Below are 19,836 nucleotides of genomic sequence, written 5' to 3' on the forward strand. Positions count from 1 at the left end.
AAGACATATTTAGCATAGACTTGTTAAGACATATTTATCATAGACGTGTCAAGACATATTTATCATAGACGTGTCAAGACATATTTAGCATAGACTTGTCAAGACATATTTAGCATAGACTTGTCAAGACATATTTAGCATAGACTTGTCAAGACATATTTAGCATAGACTTGTCAAGACATATTTAGCATAGACGTGTCAAGACATATTTAGCATATACTTGTCAAGACATATTTATCATGAATTATTCAAGGCATATTTAGCATAGATTATAGAAGACGCGGTTAGCATAAAATATTCATGACACCTTTACCATAGACTTATGATGACACAATTAGCATTAGATATAAAAACAGTCAGATCAGATTGTATAAAATGACAGATGTGGTTTATTGTGAAATTCGTTATTAGTGACTTACGCCTCAATAGTTTTCTCGATTTCAATGAATTTGTTGACAAGTGACGATGAAAATATCTCAGAACCGGCTTTAGAAGTATTTGTTTGTAACTTCAATACATAGAGGAGTCATAGCGATGATGTAAAGGACACATGAGGAGGCCCCTAACTTCATAACCGAACAATAACACGAGTTGTCGACATCCGAAAACTATTACAGTTATGCCGTTCACCCAAAAAACAATTCATTTAATATAAGTTAGATTTGTTATAAAAATTCGGTTAAACAAAGAAATTTTCCTCGTTTAAAGTGGATTGGTCTACAATGGGAAATTTTTCCGAATGTATTTTATATATTAGTTAAAACGATGAAAATATATCATTTAAATATTCTTATGAAATACTTCTGGAATATGAAAATGTTTGGATAATTTTAAAGTGATTTAGTGTGAACACCTATATGATGACTACTAGAATATTTTCACTTTAAACTAATGCTTTTTTTACTTATACGGAATTAAGATAAAATACCAACTGAATCTTTTTTTATTCAATTGAAATCTTATTTCTTTTTTTTTGCTTAGCTTCAAAAAAATTTGTTCTTTTATTTGATAACGAAATGGAAAATTTTGTTTAATAATATGAACTAACATTTCGTTGAAAGGGACAACTGTTTTGTTAAAACGAAATCTTGTGGTAATATTTCGTTGAAAAAACATCAATGTTAAATGAAATAAAATGATTAAGTAACACGTTATGATAATTATTTGAAATAAACCATGTTTCAAAAAAAAAAAAAAAAAAAAAAAGAAACGCTCACAGAATATCAATATTAAAGTACTAAAGTATGTACAATGTTACTTTATGTTACTTAACGGGATTTATAAACATATACGTAATATCTAACATTGATGAAATGCAGTAATTTAGAATGCTTATTTATTTTAGTTTAAACTCCATGGAAAACCAAGATATCTGCATATAATTTTTAGTGTCCAGTTTATCGATGCACAAGATAGCCGGAGAAAGAGTTCATATGGGCTCCGTCTTGATATATTTGCGACCCCGGTATAACATAAGTACACTCAACCCAGACTTTTGAGTTTGCGTGTAGGACAGCCACGGTATCCGCAGTGTTACATGGGAATGAGGTCTCGGCATAGGTTTTGCCAGTAGCATATGTTGTCCCATCCACTTTAATATCGTAGTTAAAGACATGTTTCTGAATTGAACAAAACTGAGTTGTAAAGAAATAGGTTCCGCTGACAGGGGCTGTGAAGATGCCAGTACTGGTACTGTAGGCGTTGCCCTGGTTAAATATGACACTTTCGAGTACCATTGTTTGCTTAGGAGTAGGCGTAGTATCCCTCACACTATGTGCTTTAAACGCAATATTTGGAGCTGAAAACAATACAATAATAAAGTCTTGAAATGTGTTTAAACCTTCTAGGAAAAAATATTCGGAAAAAATAAGTTTGTAATGGCAAAAGTCATTTTTATTATAACCAGTACACACCATTTACAATTGGATGGTCATAACGTCATTTTAAAACATAACAACAGTTTCGGTCACGCGATCCTATGTTAATAATGATAATAATAATAAAATGTTAATGTTTACATGTCTAATGTTCTTTCAAACTAAAAATACTAAAGTTATATCTCAAGTGATACTTACTGCATGAAACATAGCTACATGTTTTAACTTGTGTTGGGTCTCCCTCGCAGTAGTTCCCGCCATGGAGCGGTGGTCTGGGGTTCGTACAAGAGCGAGATCTCGTTCGAAGACCGTCATCGCACGTGGCAGAACACGTGCTCCAATGTCCCCAAGAAGACCACCCGCCGTCTGTAAACAATCATCCGTTTAGATACATATTTATATATAAAGATAAGGAGAGAATGATTTATAAAATACTTCATTTAAGTTTATTTCACAACTTGTATTGATTGAAGAGATAATACCATATCTCTTACGCGAGGGGGTGATAGTATCCTATCTTCCGTGGGAAGGGATAATACATATTTTCCGGGGGAGGGGATAATACCATATCTAATGGGGGAGGGCATAATACCATACCTCCTGAGGGAAAGGATGATACTATACTCCCGGGGGAGGGGATAATACCATATCTCCCGCGGGAGGGCATAATACCATACCTCCTGAGGGAAAGGATGATACTATACTCCTCGGGGAAGGGTATAATACCATATCTCCCGGGGAGGGCATTATACCATATCTCCTGAGGGAAAGGATGATACTATACTCCCGGGGGAGGGGATAATACCATACCTCCCGGGGGAGGGGATAATACCATACCTCCTGAGGGAAAAGATGATACTATACTCCCGGGGAGGGGATAATACCATATCTCCCGGGGGAGGGCATAATACCATACCTCCTGAGGGAAAGGATAATACTATATCTCCCGGGGGCATAAAACAGTATCTTCCGGGGGAGAGGATGATACTATACTCCCGGGGGAGGGGATAATACCATATCTCATGGGGGAGGGCATAATACCATACCTCCTGAGGGAGAGGATTATACTATACTCCCGGGGGGGAGAGCATAATACCATATCTCCTGAGGTAGGGGATAAAACAATACCTCCTGAGGGAAAGGATGATACTATACTCCCGGGGGAGGGGGTAATACCATATCTCCCTGGGGAGGGCATGATACCATACCTCCTGAGAGAGAGGATGATACTATACTCCCGGGGGAGGGCATAATACCATATCTCCTGAGGTAGGGGGTAAAACAGTTCTTCCTGAGGGAGAGGATAATGCCAAACCTCCGGGGGGAGGATATTGCGGAATTTTATCATAACAATATAGAACCAAGGCTGTAGAAATCATTACATTGAAAAAGCAAGTATTTTCCCAGCCACCCATAGCTAATTACCAATGTTTATCCGCACAAGATAAGATAAAATTTAGAAAATACTTACTGCACGACATGTTGTTACACATTTGAACTTGTGATGCGTCTCCCTCGCAGTACTGCGCTAACAGCGAAGGTTTCGGATTTGTACACGAACGTGATCTTTTTTGTAAACCGTCACCACAAGTAGCCGAGCACGTGCTCCAAATACCCCAAGATGACCAACCGCCATCTGTAAACAAAATATCTGAATTTGTCCTTTTTGAATATCATCTATAGCTAGAACCTTTTACAATTAGATATTTTAAATGTCATCGTATGCATGAAGACCAAACTTAGTTAACTGTAAGGAATCTTAGCATAACGAGAAAACTTCTGGGTATCACTAACACAACCATCATCGTCCGAAACCAACGGTTAATTTACATGTTAACCTGATAAATGCCGTTGGTATCCGACGATGAAAGTTTTGATATTTCGCAAGCCAAATTATGTTTAGACTTGGACAATATAACGTAACAGGCAATCAGACTGAAATTCAAATCTACTAAATATTCCTAACTTAAATGAGGAGCTGTTTTTTATGGAAGCTTGAATTGACCCCCCGAGATGCCGTAGTCCGTGATAATTTGTATGTGGTCATGTTCACCTCGTCATGTTGCAATATACTACTGCGACATGGCATGTTTTACCATGGTTTGGATGGGAAAAATATATAATCTTGACAACATTTGTATCAGAGCATGTCGACTTTACTTTTGTCTATTATAAAAGAAGACGGGAACCTAATCATTATTTGGAGACTTAATCCCGCCCATCAAGTAATGATTGACGTATAACTACGCTCGTATATCGTTGATTTCATTATCGTTATTAAGAAAACAATTTTGGCTTTAAAGTATATCAGTCTGATGTTTATTTTCGGTCTTTAATACCGGTACATGTATGTCAATTGAGTTAAGCACAATACGTGCAGAGCTTTTCGTTGAATAACCTTTCTGGAAATAAAAGTGAAATTACTTAAGTGCTCTTTAAATAACCTTTCGGCTAAAATTTTCAATGGACATTTTTGAAGGTTATACAAAACATATACTTTTATGCATATACTCGCGTTTGAAGCACATTATGTAGTCTTTAATCTATTTGGCTGGCAGTAAAACCAGAAACATTACTTCAGTTAGTGTTTGATATATAAATTGTATTAATATAACAATGAACAGCCAAATCTGCCGTTTTGGTAATTTTTATTCTATAAATTATATTGATAACTTACAAATAACAGTTTATCTGTTGGATATATCAACAATCGTTTATATGTTAGAAATTGCACAAAATATAGTGCATTATGTATTCAATTGTATGCTGGATATATTGCTAGTAACTATACTTCAACAGTAAAATGCAGAGGAACACAATAACAAGGACGTCTGAACACCTTTAAATATTTTGATGCAAACCTTTCTGTCTATTTGTATGCCACAAATTAACTATTGACTAAGTGATTGGCAGTATCATTTATATTGTCATATAATTATGTAAATGAAGTATATGGAACAGAATTATTGCATATATTCTATCTTGCTTGATTACATTGAAACTTGCTTTATGCTTGAGTCCATGATGCTTGATGACATTGGAAATTGCATTATGCTTGATTCCATCTTGCTTTATGATATTTGAACTTTGCATAAGACTGCATTCCTTTTTTTTATTATTTCATTCAAACTTTTGTACTGACTAATTCTTTCATTGAGTGATAACTATTAATCTTGCACAAGCCATTTATCGTACTGTTTTTGAACATTAAAATGTTAACGTCATATACCTTTATGTATAAGCTACATTTCTTCATGCTCTGTACAAACTAGTTACGTTTAAGTTCTTTTTTGTATTACTTTTATGTAGAAGTCATTTAAAATCGACTATTTTTATTCCTTAACTCCTTTTGTACATGTGTGACTTATATGATTTATCTATCGTATGGCGTGATTACTATAATTAGCTTTCGCTTATTTCTATTATTCAGTGTTTATGCTGTCTGATGCTTTGTGGATTATGCTTGATCATCGTACAATATAATTATATAAACAATTTGAACAATGTCTAGCGATTTTGAACTGTTAAGGGGGGAGAACTCTCTAATAAATACGTACCAAGCACTAAATATATAAATTGGCCAGGAAAGAATATACATATAGGTAGAAAAATGTTATGCAATATAATTTTATATATGTATACAGTCTAATAGAAAAAAATATATTCGTGAACAGTTATTTAATGGGGCAGTTTTACAGTGGCGGATTCAGGCCCTGGCTGGAGGGCTGCAACCTCCGGCTCAGCCCAAAGATAAGATCATGAGCTGGGATGGAATATAAACGTGTCAGTTTCTTGCAATAGTGGTGTACTCCCTTATCAAAACATATAATGCTGTCATCCGGTTGTTAAGCACCTGACTTGGTGCTGCAAATATCTTTATCTAATGACTTGAACATTAAAAAAAGGCAAATTTTTTTGGCTATTAACTTCACAAATGTCTCAGGGTCACTAATTGACCACTATTGCATGAAACTGACAGTTATATTCAATCCCAGCTCATTAGCGTATCTTTGGACTGAGCTTGCGGGTGGGTGCAGCACTTAAACCAGGGCCTGAATCCGCCACTGTATAACTGCCCCATTAAAAAACTGTTCATGAATATATATTTTTTTCTTTTACACTGTATACATATATAAAATTATATTGGAGAACCTTTACTACTTGTATTGGGCAATTTATATATATTTACTGCTTGGTACTTATTTATACGCAAAAGAATACCATTGTATGGTCACCGCAGTTTATGTACGGGAAATTCCGATGATATAGGCGAAATGTGGAAAAATCCCGTTGATCTTGATACCTTAACAGTTCACAATCGCTAGAAATTGTTTAAATTGTTTATATATATTGTAAGATGATTAAACATAATCCGCAAAGAATCAGACACCGAGCTTTATTTAGCATAAACACTAAATAATGGTAATAAGCGAAAGCTAATAGTAATCAGGCCCTGCGAGCTATGAATCATATAAGTCACACTTAAACAAAATCCGTCGTGTAATTTTAGGTGTACAAAAGGAAGTAGGGAATGAAAATAGTGGATATTAAATGTCTTCTACATAAAAGTAATACAAAAAAGAACTAAACCGTAAATAGTTTGTATAGATCAAGACGGAAGGTAGCTTATACATAAAGGTATATGACCTTAACATTTTAATGTTCCATGCCAGTACGATATATGGCTGGTGCAAGTTTAATAGTTATCACTCAATGAAAGAGTAAGTCACTAGAAAAGTTGAATGAAATATTAAGAAATGGAATGCACCTTAATGCAAAGTTTGAATATCATAAAGCAAGATGGACTCAAGCATAATGCAATTTACAAAGTCATCAAGCAAGAAAGAATAAATGCATTAATTCTGTCCCATATTTGAGATTGTCGGGTGTCACTTCGTAATAGTGTTATGTCACTTCGCGTTGCCGTGTGTCGATTATGCAAACGCGACGGCAACATTAGAAATGGCCTCAACAGGATTCCGTAGAAATATAGGCCAGCTGGCGTAAGTCTTTTACTGTCCCAGATATAGAATAGTTCAAAGAAAAGACATTGCCGGCCACCCATCATAAAAAATAAAAACCCAAAAATAAAAAAAAGTTGCAGCTCGATGTAAGTAATAGTTATAGTTCAGATTTTTAAAAAAAAATGGAATTTATTGCAAGCGTAGCGTAGCGGAGCGCAGCAATAAGTTCTATATTTTCTTAAAATATGAGCTATAACTGGCTTACCGTTTGACCCACTTTCGTGGAATTAGTCACGTACGAATTGTAGATACAGTGTTTGATGTAATACGGGTACCGCCCTAACTAGTATAGATTGACAGGCCAACACATGGTCGAAGTGTTTTGACCTGTCAATCAATTACATGTATGTATTGTTTACGTCATTAGTCATCATGTAACAATGTGTTTGACATAATGAATATAGCAAGAATCATATTTTTGAACCATTTCCTGTCGAATGTGCTGATGTGGTCACGGTTGCTTGATACGCAGGATTAATATGCAAACACAAGCAACAACAGACAATAGCTCAGGTAAATATTTTATAAAAGAATATTCGCGAATTCTCGCAATATCTAACTGCATCATTATCTATTGTAACATGACCAGGCGCGCAGCTTTTCTACACCCACCCAGCACCGAGCCTCAAGTAGATGAAGGTAAATTATTCAAACATAAAAATGCCTAAAATGCCGTTGCAATTATTAAAAAAAGTTTGAAAATCATATTTGAGTGATTTCTTTGATATTTGCATTTTGCAGGCCGATTCGAAAAGCTTTTGTCATCTGATGACATAAAGAAGAAACAGAAATACAGTGCCCTATAATACAACGACAAACAACAACTGGGCAGTGCACGTCTGAAGGGAGTTGGCCGAAAACCGCAACCTACAAGATTAAACAAGAGCCTGGTTATCCTATTCCCGTTCAAATAGAGCAGTTCCGTTCATGTGCAGAAATGGATTTTTGGTCGCAACGATTCATCTGTGAAATTGAAAGGAAAAATGGAGAATTCTGTCCTCCAACAACTTTACTAAACATTGCCGCAAGGCTACAACGGCATCTTTGAAATGAAAAATCCATGCACGTGAACTTTGTTAAATCTTTCTTCTCTTTGTAGAATATTGGATCCACGCATGCGCGAGTTGACTAACGAGGGTATAGGGGTCGAAGTCAACTGTTAAACAAGTGGAGATTTTAACAAAATGACGGTATAGGGAATGTACGTATTTCAATAATTTTTATATATGTAAAAGCTTGGATTTATAAATAACCATATTAATTCGCTTTCTTATTTGTTTACTTTATTCGCATGCCACAATCATTGTCTAATTTAAAACTCCGCCCATATCCATAACGTCATATTTGCTAGATATCACGTCAATACCTGTTAAAATAAGTCTACATAAAATTAATTCCTAATATAATAGATAATGTGACTATATCAAGAGACTTGCGTGGGGCAAAAAGTTAATAGTAAAGATTTTATTAACTTTCATAACCTTCTTTTTTCTTTTACAAAAATAGCATTATTTTCCTAAATCAGATCGTAGTATACATACAATGTTTTAGGAGTAATTAGTAATTAGTATGATTTATCGTTTGTTGATATATTTTACGCGGTTTCATTAAACCAAAAAAAAAAAAAAAAAAAAAAATAAAATAAAATAAAAGCAAAAAAAAAAAAAAAAAGATTTTCTTTTTCAAGAAGTTTTTTTGGCATGCATTCCTCTATAGAATGAACAGCTTCTACATTTTGTTCAATTTAAATAATTGAATAGTAAACAAAATATAGAAAAAAGAAGAAAATAAAAAAACATATTAAACCTTGACCGTCTTTTGATTTTTTTCCTGCCCCACACTCATCATAAAATATCACGTGGTAAAGGCGATCAACTTACGTCCGCATGGTCCCGGTGAACATACTCTGACGTCTATAGCGTCACCAAAACACGGATGTCCGTTTCTTTCAGGTAATGGATTAGAGCAGTTACGTCGACGTTTTTCCAGACCTACCCCACATATAACAGAACAATTGCCCCAATGTGACCACTGTGCCCAGCCACCATTTACTGCAAGATATTCTTTTATGCCAATGAAATAACCAACGTAGACAATGGTAATGTTGTCTATATGATGTTTGTTGACTAATATCAGGATATTACATGATGGCTTCATGTTGCATATCCGGAAGGAAATCTTAAGAAACTTTTCAAACAAACATTAAAGTAAACCGATTTTGCTATTAACGTCTATGTATATTATGATATAGAAAACATAGCATTGATGGAAATGTGTTAATACTTAATCAAATCAAGAGATATCTTGGGAAGCACCAACGTGGAAGAAAATAAATCATTCAACCAAAACGACCTGCAGTTTTTCATAAGTCAAGCAAAATAGAATGACAGGCCTTCATTTGATTCATACAAGATTTATATATATTATGAGACTAGAAATCTTCATAGTATAGCAATGTTCAGAAAAACATATGCCCAAAAATTATCCAGTCACATGCATTGCGTCACCGGAAAGACATTCAGCGGGGTCGCGAAGGAACGAGTTTATAAAGCGGAGCTAAAGACAAATCCCATACCCTACCTGGACAAAGTCCTTGTGAACAAGTCATTTGATCTGTGTTAGGGCCGACACAATCGAGACCGCCGTTAGCTGGAGCCGGGTTATCACACGTTCTTAGACGAGTTTGAACCCCATTACCACAAGATGCGTCACACTTGGACCATCCCGACCAGTCCGACCAGGCTCCATCTACTGCTCATGTAATTCAATATGATTATATAAGTGAACAGATTAATACGGAAAAGTAATATCCATGTAATGCAGTGTGTACTTATCACCTTAATATATAATTAATATTTCAGCAATTAGTACCGTCACGCATGCGCACTCGTATTCAAGGTTTTCATGCGCAAGCCAGTCTTTCCATTCTATGATAATAAATATTGTGGGATAGCGCGTCACTGTAATTTTGGATCTTCATAGATAACAAAAATATTAAGAACTTGTTAATAAGTACATCTACAATAAAGAATGAGCATGTTCATACGCACCCAGTGAACACAGGGAACAGAATTTCGGACAGATAACCTTTGCACGTTGCACGTCGGCACACACATTCATAAAACTATTCATAAACGCACAGTCTACTTTACTATCATCAACGCAATCTGTTGCTATAAAAGAAAATTATATTATTATTTGTTTGGGTCGTCAGACCAAACAAATAATGGTAGCAAAATTTCAGACCTTGATGCTGTTAATTGCAAATGCCGAAAGTAGTCTTTTGAAGCGGTTACTTCCCTTTATATGTACACTAACTCCGAAAAATTCAGGGGAGATCACTGCGTAAAGATTGTCAAATGACAGACGCATTAATTTTGAAGCAAAATAGTTCCCAAATGGTCGAAGATTTCTAATATTGTTTTATTCTTTATAGATATACATGCTTATAGTAAGCTCTATGATTATTTACATCTGTGTTAAACAACAGGTTTAGCGTCGAAATAATGAATTTAGAATAATATGGTTTTCTTCAGGCCGTGAACATATACCTTCACCGTGGCCGAGGGGTTTGCACGCTCGCCTAGAAAGCGAGAGGTCTGGAGTTAAAATTCCAGTTAAAGCAATTCATTTTTTTTTAATTGTTTAAGTCAAATAAACATCGAATTTAATATCAGAGTTGCAATTAGTCTTATAGCCAATTTACTACAGTTACAACACTGGAAAACATTGGTGGCACTATACAAAAACAAATTGGTTTATAATCTAACAACCTTCACCTTTCTGACATTCTGAGACACAAACAAATTCAACGCTTTCTGTGCTTTGATATGTAATTGTATCTGTTACAAATCATGAAATCCGAGGACATACTTAAAACAGAAAAAGTTAAGACCACTTAAGGCAATAGGACAAAATTTCTTCGCTTAAAGAGTCGTAAACGAATGGAACCTACTTCCCAGTGAAATAGTTTTATCAAAGAATGTAAACGAGTTCAAATCAAAATAGATAAACACTGGCAGTGGAAAAGATTCAAACTTGACAATATGTAATGAATAGACCAATACCGGAGCGAAAGACAATGAAAACAGAACTCGAGGGGAATGATAGTCCGTTAGGGGACTAGTAAAGTTTCCCATACATCACAAGGCATCACAAGGTATAAGTATTAAGGGAACATAAAGCCTAACAACTGTATTTTCTTTCTTTTTTGAAGGGGCAAATATATTTGATTATATATAAAAATACAGTAAACTCGCATATTTCGATATTCGGGGGACCGCAGAATATGTATCGTTATATCCGGATATCGTTCTTTCCGGATATCGATATATCCGAGAGGCAACCAATTTAAAAACAAGAGTTGGAGTCGCGGCTACAGCTGCGTTGTAAGCGACATATCGTTATACCTCATAAGCATATTGTGAAAATGGCCATTTTCATTGAAAAGCCTCCAGTTACAATTTTAAACTGCTTTGAAACAATGAAAAATGCTTCAATACTGATGAAACTTGGCACAAATGTTGACTGGCCAATAACCTCTGTAACGGCATACTCAGTCTTAAATCTTCTCTTACCATGGCAACGGGGGACGTCTCAAAATTGCCAAAATCGCTATTTTGCATTGTTTTTTCCCCGTTAAAACTGATTTCAAAGTGCTGCAACTTCTCAATGGTTTGAGGTAGAGTAAAAGGCTTTTCAGCGGTGATTACACGTTACCTAACGATTGAAACTGAGGCAAATTTTAGCCTGTCACATGTCAAAAATTTTCTTTGCGATGAGTTGGAATGCCGTCCCCTTCAACCCCCCCCCCCCCCCCCCAAAAAAAAAAAAAACAGAATGGGGCACATCCCACTCTGGCAACCCCTTGATGTACTTTTTTGATGGAGGGAGGCGCCGAAAAAGTGATCACTTTTTAACAACATTTTTCAATGAGGTAAAGGGTTAACAGAAAAAGATGAAAAACCTTGGAATTACCCAAAATCTAGTTTTTCCATGTTTACACGCGGCCTTTCACCTAAATTTGGTGAAAATTTGTTGTTTTGTAGCATTTTTAATTTTTTTTAATTAACCCTTTACCTAATGAGCATATTGTTAAAATTTGCCGTTTTCTTTGAAAGCCTCCTGTTACAAGTTCAAACTGCTATGAAACAATGAAAAATGGTTTAATACTGACGAAACTTGGCACAAATGTTGACTAGACAATAGCCTCCTTAACAGCATGCTCAATCTTAAATTTCATGTTACCATGGCAACGGGGGACGTCAATTGCCAAAGATCACTTTTTTGCATTGTTTTTTCCCCACCAAAACTGATTTCAAAGTGTGCTTCTTCTCAATGGATTGAGATAGAGTAAAAGGCATTTTTAACGTTGGTTACACGTTACCTTACAATTGGCCTGGGGCATTTTTTAGCCTGTCACATGTCCAAAATTTTCTTGGCGGTGAGGGGGGCTGCCGCCCCCTTCAATCCCCCCAAACAGAAAGGCGCACATCTGGGGTGGCGCCGAAAAAGTGATCATTTTTTTAACATTTTTCAAACGAAAAACAGTGTATATGAGGTAAAGGGTTAACTATATTATCGTTGAAGACTTAAAATCAGATTATGTCACTCTTAAAAGTGTATACATGTTTAAAAACTTGTGTATTTTAACGTATATTGACGTTTGTTATACTGCCATTTGCAACGTCGCTTTTTCATTGGATGACCGTGAAGTTAATTCAAATTTTGAAATATATTGCACGTTTGTAACGTGGCTTTATATTGGATAATCGTGACGTTTATATAGTTTATATACACGGCTGCTGTTTATTTATGAAGACATCACTTTTTTTTCTCTGAAATTAAAAAAAGATGGCTGCTGTATGATAATTTCGTTGTAAACATTTTGACAGGTTATATGGCCGTATATAAACGGTTGTTTGCAATATAACCCTCGCCTAGCAGCCCGGGTAATATTTCCAAACAACAGTTTAAATAGGGCCATAATTATAACCTTTCAAAAAGCTTTATAACTAATAATATTAAGGGTTATCGTGTAAACGTTCGTTACTGATCTTTAACTGAACCCTTTGGCTATTTCGGTCGCGTTTCTTTTCTTACATGATTTTTGTTTTGTATTATTAAATAAACCAGATAATTAACTTAATGTGAATGAATTCTTGTACGTAACTATGATATTCGGCTATACGAAATAATTGGTTACTTATTTTGCCATTTTTCTGTTATCTCAATGGCATTGGTTCAATTCTATTATCACTTCATTCTTAAGGTCATACTTGTAGTAATACTCTACAAGTATATTCAGCTATCTTGTTTTCACTATAAGTGATGTCTTAATGTGGCCTACTTAAGAAGAGCAACGTGACTAGACACACGTTATTTCATACATGTATAATGGATCGTGACTTTTAATGGTGACTTTTAAAGACACATTGAGTTGCAGCTTGGCCGGGCTATTTAAGAGAAGTAGGGGGCAATGTAACTGTAAAGAGAACAAAAGAGAACAAAAAAGTTCATTTAGGAACAATAGAATAAGGGTCATGGCGCTCTGTTTTACAAAAGAAAAATAACAGAAATGGCCCCTTAGTCAATTTAAATGGCACGGGCGAGTGACTAACACGTCGGACAAGTTATCAGATATTTAATTGTCTCGTTGGTACAAATCACGCCAGGAGCCAGCTGTTGTTTCTGTGAGCGAGAAAAGTTACAGTCATAGCTTCCAGGGATGGATTCGAGAAAAATATACTAGAAATGTATGAAAACAAAGCCCATTATGCATAAAATGTCTTTATTTGTTCAATTCCTTTGTCAATCACACTTCTGTTGCTTTTGTGCAAATAGTGCAGTGGCGAATTAATAAATTGTTAAAATTGTGTACATTTTTGGACAAATAATTTCAAATTCAATATTACTTTCTTCTGTGTGTTATATGGTGGTTGATTTGTGCCATTCGTGTTTTCGCACCGCGATCCCGCCAAGCAAAAAGTCGAAAATCAACAAGTTAAAATGGCGAGGAGGGGGGGGGGGGGCGTTTCGGAGCGACAATAAGATAATTAATGAGGGCGCGGGGCGAAGTTTAATAAATAAAACTTTGCCCCCGGGGGCGCGAAGCGGCATTTAAGAAATAAAACGGCGGGGGTCGCAGGACAAAAACACGCTGATTAGCGGGAGTGCGGGGCAAAGTTCAATACATAAAACTTCGTCGCGCGCCCCCGCGAATTAGCGTTTTTTCGCTCCGCGCTCCCGCCATTGTAACTTGTTAATTCCTATGGTGACTGATTTCTGCCATTTCGTGCTTTCGTGTCTTCTCCCCGAAAGTCGAAGACACGAAAACATACCTATTTGTCGTTATTTCGACTTTCGCCTTTCGGTTTCCTATATATATTCTATATCGTCAGCTAATACGTCAGCAGTTAACTATCGCCAATACCGGAAGGCAAAACCAGAAACAATGACATTGTCGTTACTCCGACTTTCGCGTTTCGGGGCGAAATCACGACAACATGAAAGTCTGCCGTATTTTCGTTATTTCGACCTTCGGGTTTCGAGGCGAAGACACGAAGACACGACAAACAAAGGGCGCGGACACAAAAGATTTTGCCCCGCCGACACGAAAACTAAAACAATGAAATTTTCGTCCCTTCGCGTATTAAAGTTTCGTTTTTTCGCCTAGAAAGTTTAGTGTTTTCATGTCTTCGCCCCGAAAGGCGAAAGTCGAAATAACGACAAATATGTATGTTTTCGTGTCTTCGCCTCGACTTTCGAGGCGAAAACACGAAATGGCAGAAATCAGCCACCATAAATTCCCGACTTTTCGCTTGGCGGGGTCGCGGAGCGAAAACCCGAATGGCACAAATCAGTCACCATAATGATAGGCTTATACTGTTGGTATCTGGGAAATCCCTAAAAAACTGTTAAAAATACAAAACAGGGAAAATCCGCACACGAAATCTGTTGATTAAAGGTTATCTTGCTTGTATATATGACAAATTAAAATGCATGAATATTATTATATAACAAATGGAAGGAAACCTAGTTTTAAGTTCAGACAATTATTTTTATTCATGCAACTTTTCAATCCATTTCGTAAAAAACGATACAATTAATACTTAAGGGGAAAAGTAGACATTTAAAACGTAAAACTTACGTTTCTTGTGAGAACAGAGAACTTTATTGCATTTATCCGTACTACAGCACTCATGACAATCTTGGTCTATCTGGCGTTCGTTGACATTTCTACCAATTAAACTCCCGCCTAATCCAGTGCTTACACCACATTTCTTTATACAATATTATGTTTAAAAGATTTAAGTTAATTTACGATAGAATAAACATAATAAACGACACAATTTCTCATAAATGATTAAAATATAAATACAGTCCGGATTAGAAACAAACTTTAAATTTCAAATTCAGAGCATAGATTTTGCTATTTTCTCTTTCACATTGCGGAAAGAGGTCAACGCAAACCACACACGGGCATATCGAACTTGATGATATCAGTAAATAATGATTTTATTATCAACATTTAATCATCTATATAATGGAAAAAAACAAACAAGTAAGTAAAGACCTTTGTCATAAACTTACCGTGTTATCAATACAACCAAGTGTGCTCCTCTGATCTGCCGACCGGAAGTCCATGTAACACGACTGAAAAATGTGTCAATATCGACGTAAAACCAACCAACCAACCAATCAACAAAACAAATAAACGACTGCAAAATTATTACTGTGAACTACAAAAACATTTGTAATGGACTTAGGCTAAATCATACGTCATTTTTTAACGGAAATATTACATGAGCGTTGCTGACTGTCTTTGATAGCAATTTGACCTATTCATGGACGGCAGTCATAAACGAAGGAAGTCAACTATCTACACCCCCCCCTTAGCACCGGACAATAAAACCACTTATCACTCGTTTATTTCTTGTTATATCAGAAATAAAATTCTTTACGAAAACTAACATGTCCTGCGTCACATTGTGAAAGTGCCAGACATTCCGTTGAGTCCGCAAGATTGGTACAATTATAGCACAGAAGTGCGTCTGAAAATAAAATTGATTCATTTCAGAGCCTGTTTTATGCATATCGCTTGAAGGAAGAAGAGCGAAATGTGAAATTATTTTTCATAAAAGTAGCAAAATGTGAATAAAATTAAGAAATAATATATCCCAAACTGTGATTTTATCGCTCAATAACATCACTGTTTGGAGTTCGGATGCGAGGAATTATATCACGAGGGCGTAGCCCGAGTGATATAATGATGCGCATCCGAACGACAAACAGTGATGTTATCCAGCGATAAAATCACCGATTTGGATATATTATTTCGATTCTAACACGACGTTAACAAATAAATGCTGCCGTACCTGCTATTAAACAAAATTGCGCCTGATTTGTTTCCGTACTTATTGTCAGCGCGTCGGATTTTATAGTGGTTACGTCACATGTATAATGATTACGTCACATGTCTAAATATAGAACGTCAAACAGTGACTCTATTGCATATTCTAACACGACCCGCATTTTTCCCTATTGAACATAGAGGAACCGAAAGTGTGTGTTATTATGCTATAAAATCACTGTTTGACGTTCTATATTTAGACATGTGACGTAATCATTATATACGTGACGTAACCACTAAAATTGTGACGCGCTGACAATAAGTACGGAAAAAATCAAGCGCAGTTTAGCTAATTATAATGTACGGCAGCATTTATTTGTTGATGTCGAGTTAGAATCGAAATAATATATCCAAATCGGTGATTTTATTGCTTGATAACATCACTGTTTGTCGTTCGGATGCGCATCATTATATCACTCGGGCTACGCCCTCGTGATATAATTCTCCGCATCCGAACTCCAAACAGTGATGTTATTGAGCAATAAAATCACAGTTTGGGATATATTATTTCTTAAATAACACACACTTTCGGTTCTTCTATGTTCAATAGGGAAAAATGCGGGTCGTGTTAGAATGGTATTTCGACGTCCATACAAAAGATTAAATCACTATAACTTTACTGAAAAAAAAAACACAAGATGGTTCAGCCAATAAGTCATTTCCTTGAGATTATAGACACCAAAATTAATACTTTTGAGAATGAAAAATAATATCTTTTCTGAGGTATTATGGGTCATAAACAAAAGTATAGTTTTAATGAATAATTCTGGTAAATTTTTATAACATGAACAAAAACATGAATTAGAAAACGACAACAAAAATGTAATTAATGATTTTATTTTGTTTGTTTGCTTATTTTTTATCTTAAAGCAATATACTACCTGTTGTCGCAAAGAGCAATATTTGTAGAAAGAACGCTTGGCCTAAAAAAACAAAGACAATTGATGAAGGATTTATGTAAAAAACTGTTTAAGAACATCGTTGCATTTTTCAGCTTCTTTGGAAAATGTGTTATATTTAATTGACATGAGCTGGTAATCAAAAGTTTCCAATTAATTTAGCATGGTTTACTTGTACTATGTAAAGATACAAATACAAAATTCATCCTAAAGTAGACAGCATTTAAGTTAATATGTCGCGCTACTGTGCCACGGCAGATACATGAAGTGTCATAAATACCAACAAACAAACGCTAACTTATACTTAGAAATAATTGCTTAATGGTATAAATCTTTTTTATGTCACTTTGCGGTTCATAATTTAACAAGAAAATTTTATTTAAAAATAAGAGAAACAGTTTCAAACTAATAAAATACTGTACCAAAAATAACAGCCATTGTCACTCCCGTGATATTCACGGTCAATCTAGAGATATAGTTACACTGTTCCAGTGATAAACATATATATACTTTGACATAGTAACATACTTTGTTTTAATCTATGTTCGTGCAATTCATATCACGGTTGTACCATTTTTAGAAACCCTATGAATATCTCTTTAAACAAGGATAACACATATTGAAGCCCTCCTTGTATAATTTTTAAATGCCAGTAAAGTTACATTTACTCGGTATGCTTGATTTAAACATATTTATTTAAGCTCGATCTTGCAACTTTTTTTAATCACTTTCGAGTCCGCTTCCTGGAAGCAACCAGTACTAGTGTCATATGAAAAAACATGGTCGTGACCGGAGTCGGGCTCGAACCCATGATCTCTGGGTTGAGAGGCAGACTCCTTAACCACTAGGCCACCGCTCCCCCTTATGGCAATCTTAATATAGAATAATTACATAAATAAAATATCAAAACAAATATCTTTGTTGAATTATTTTCACCATGCCTTATTTAAGTCACAGGGATTGAATGGGCCGTATTTCAGGCACCCGTTTGCTATTTTCTTAAATTTCTTGTATCTTTGAGTTTTGTGGCGAAGAAAAGAACCCCTCCCCCCACCCAAAAAAAAAAAAAAAACAAAAAAAAAAAAAAAAAAAAAAACAAAAAAAAAAAACAAACAAACAAACAACAAAAAACAAACATATGCCATGACGTAATATAGACTATTGCATGAAAAGGACGTCTTAAATAAATAACATATATTAACAATTATATATGAGAGTATTTGTTTGTTTGTTTGTTTGTTTGTTTGTTTTTATGTCGCACCAACGTGTCATATGGCGCCGAAACAGGAAGGATGAGTTTGGCTTACTTTGTGTGTCACAAACTTCAAAGAAACACCAATGGTCAAAACCACCTCACTTGCTTTAGCTTAGAGATATGTCTATAGACACTAGTTATTCGAACCTATTTGGTCTAGTCGCTTTTTACGATCACGCAGGGATTAACAATGGCCACAATTCTTATGTCTTAACCATTAAAGGCACAAGGGTTTAAAAAAATATTACAGTGTCAAAATAAAATACTCTGTAAATGGCCTTGGTGCAACAATTGTAGTGTATTTTAAAATTTTAATAAAATAGATGATTATCTCCCTTGATTCAATTTGAAGCGTTCCCTACAGTAGCGCTATTTTTTACAATGACAAATCACATGATTTATCCGATAAAGGGCCGAGAAAAAAAAACAAGTACAAAAAAGTTTATTTATTGACCATATTCATTATTTATCAATTAGAATCAAAGCAATTTATCAAAATATTTGCCCAGAAGCATAAAATAGTACATGTTCTCCACTTAAAATGATAAAGATCTTGTATCTTTAACTATTGAACAATGTACACGTCAAGTGAAATAAAAACGTGCCTGAAAGACATCAACAAGATCAGTTTAATGTTCTTTACACTTGTTACATGTATATGTTTGATTTTGAGAACAGATGATATATTTTACTCTCTTTGGTCAAGCTGAATTTACTTGCAAAAAATATCTGGAGAGAGAATATCACGCGAAAACAATGGCAACACATTTTAAATTCTCGGTTTGAATGTTTCTGTTTATGAGATATTATAAAAAGCCTTTTGCATGAACTTACCTGAAAAGTTATGCACGTATTACTTATGCACAAATGTCATGTAATCCATGCACACATTATGATTAAACCGTGCTTCAAAGACGAAAACTATTAGGTAATCACATGAAAATGACTCGTATGAAAAATACACGTGAAAATAACAAAGTAACACAAATTTCCATGCAAGCCGTTTTATAAAAAAATTATGCTAAATATAAATTACGGTATAGCAAGTGTACGAATTACGTGTAAATCTTGCTAGAGTTGCACGAAAGCCCGTGCGTTAATCATGTGAAAACTGAGCACACAACCCATGATTTGATAATGTCAGACAGAGCTTGCCTGTTGTTAAGAGCCGTACAATAATTCTCTATCTTTTTCTATACTAGGCTTGCTTTAAGGACACAAATTATTTAAATTTATTTACGATGCAACTTTAGCTACAGAAACAACTGGTAGCCTATTTAAACTAATTTCAAACATTAATTATTATATTTTTAGAATTCATTTCTTGACTGTGATATTATATATGTAATTTTACGCTTGTCGTAATTTA

At 35.1% G+C, this 19,836-nt stretch overlaps 1 protein-coding gene across 1 annotated transcript; it reads right to left on the reverse strand.

Annotated features, from left to right (window-relative positions):
* Positions 1-1,322: 1,322 nt before the first annotated feature.
* Positions 1,323-17,698, reverse strand: LOC132754085 (SCO-spondin-like). The gene is made up of 11 exons (XM_060744680.1): positions 17,635-17,698; positions 17,195-17,236; positions 15,875-15,954; positions 15,494-15,556; positions 15,051-15,183; positions 9,952-10,074; positions 9,482-9,652; positions 8,782-8,952; positions 3,349-3,513; positions 2,076-2,243; positions 1,323-1,798 (listed from the first exon to the last, which is right to left on the reverse strand). The coding sequence occupies exons 1-11, from the start codon at positions 17,648-17,650 to the stop codon at positions 1,398-1,400; spliced, it is 1,533 nt and encodes a 510-aa protein (XP_060600663.1). The 5' UTR covers positions 17,651-17,698; the 3' UTR covers positions 1,323-1,397.
* Positions 17,699-19,836: the final 2,138 nt, after the last annotated feature.

The sequence above is a fragment of the Ruditapes philippinarum genome, unplaced genomic scaffold, assembly GCF_026571515.1.
Source record: "Ruditapes philippinarum isolate M1 unplaced genomic scaffold, ASM2657151v2 ctg971_1_1_1_1, whole genome shotgun sequence".
NCBI lineage: Eukaryota > Metazoa > Mollusca > Bivalvia > Venerida > Veneridae > Ruditapes > Ruditapes philippinarum.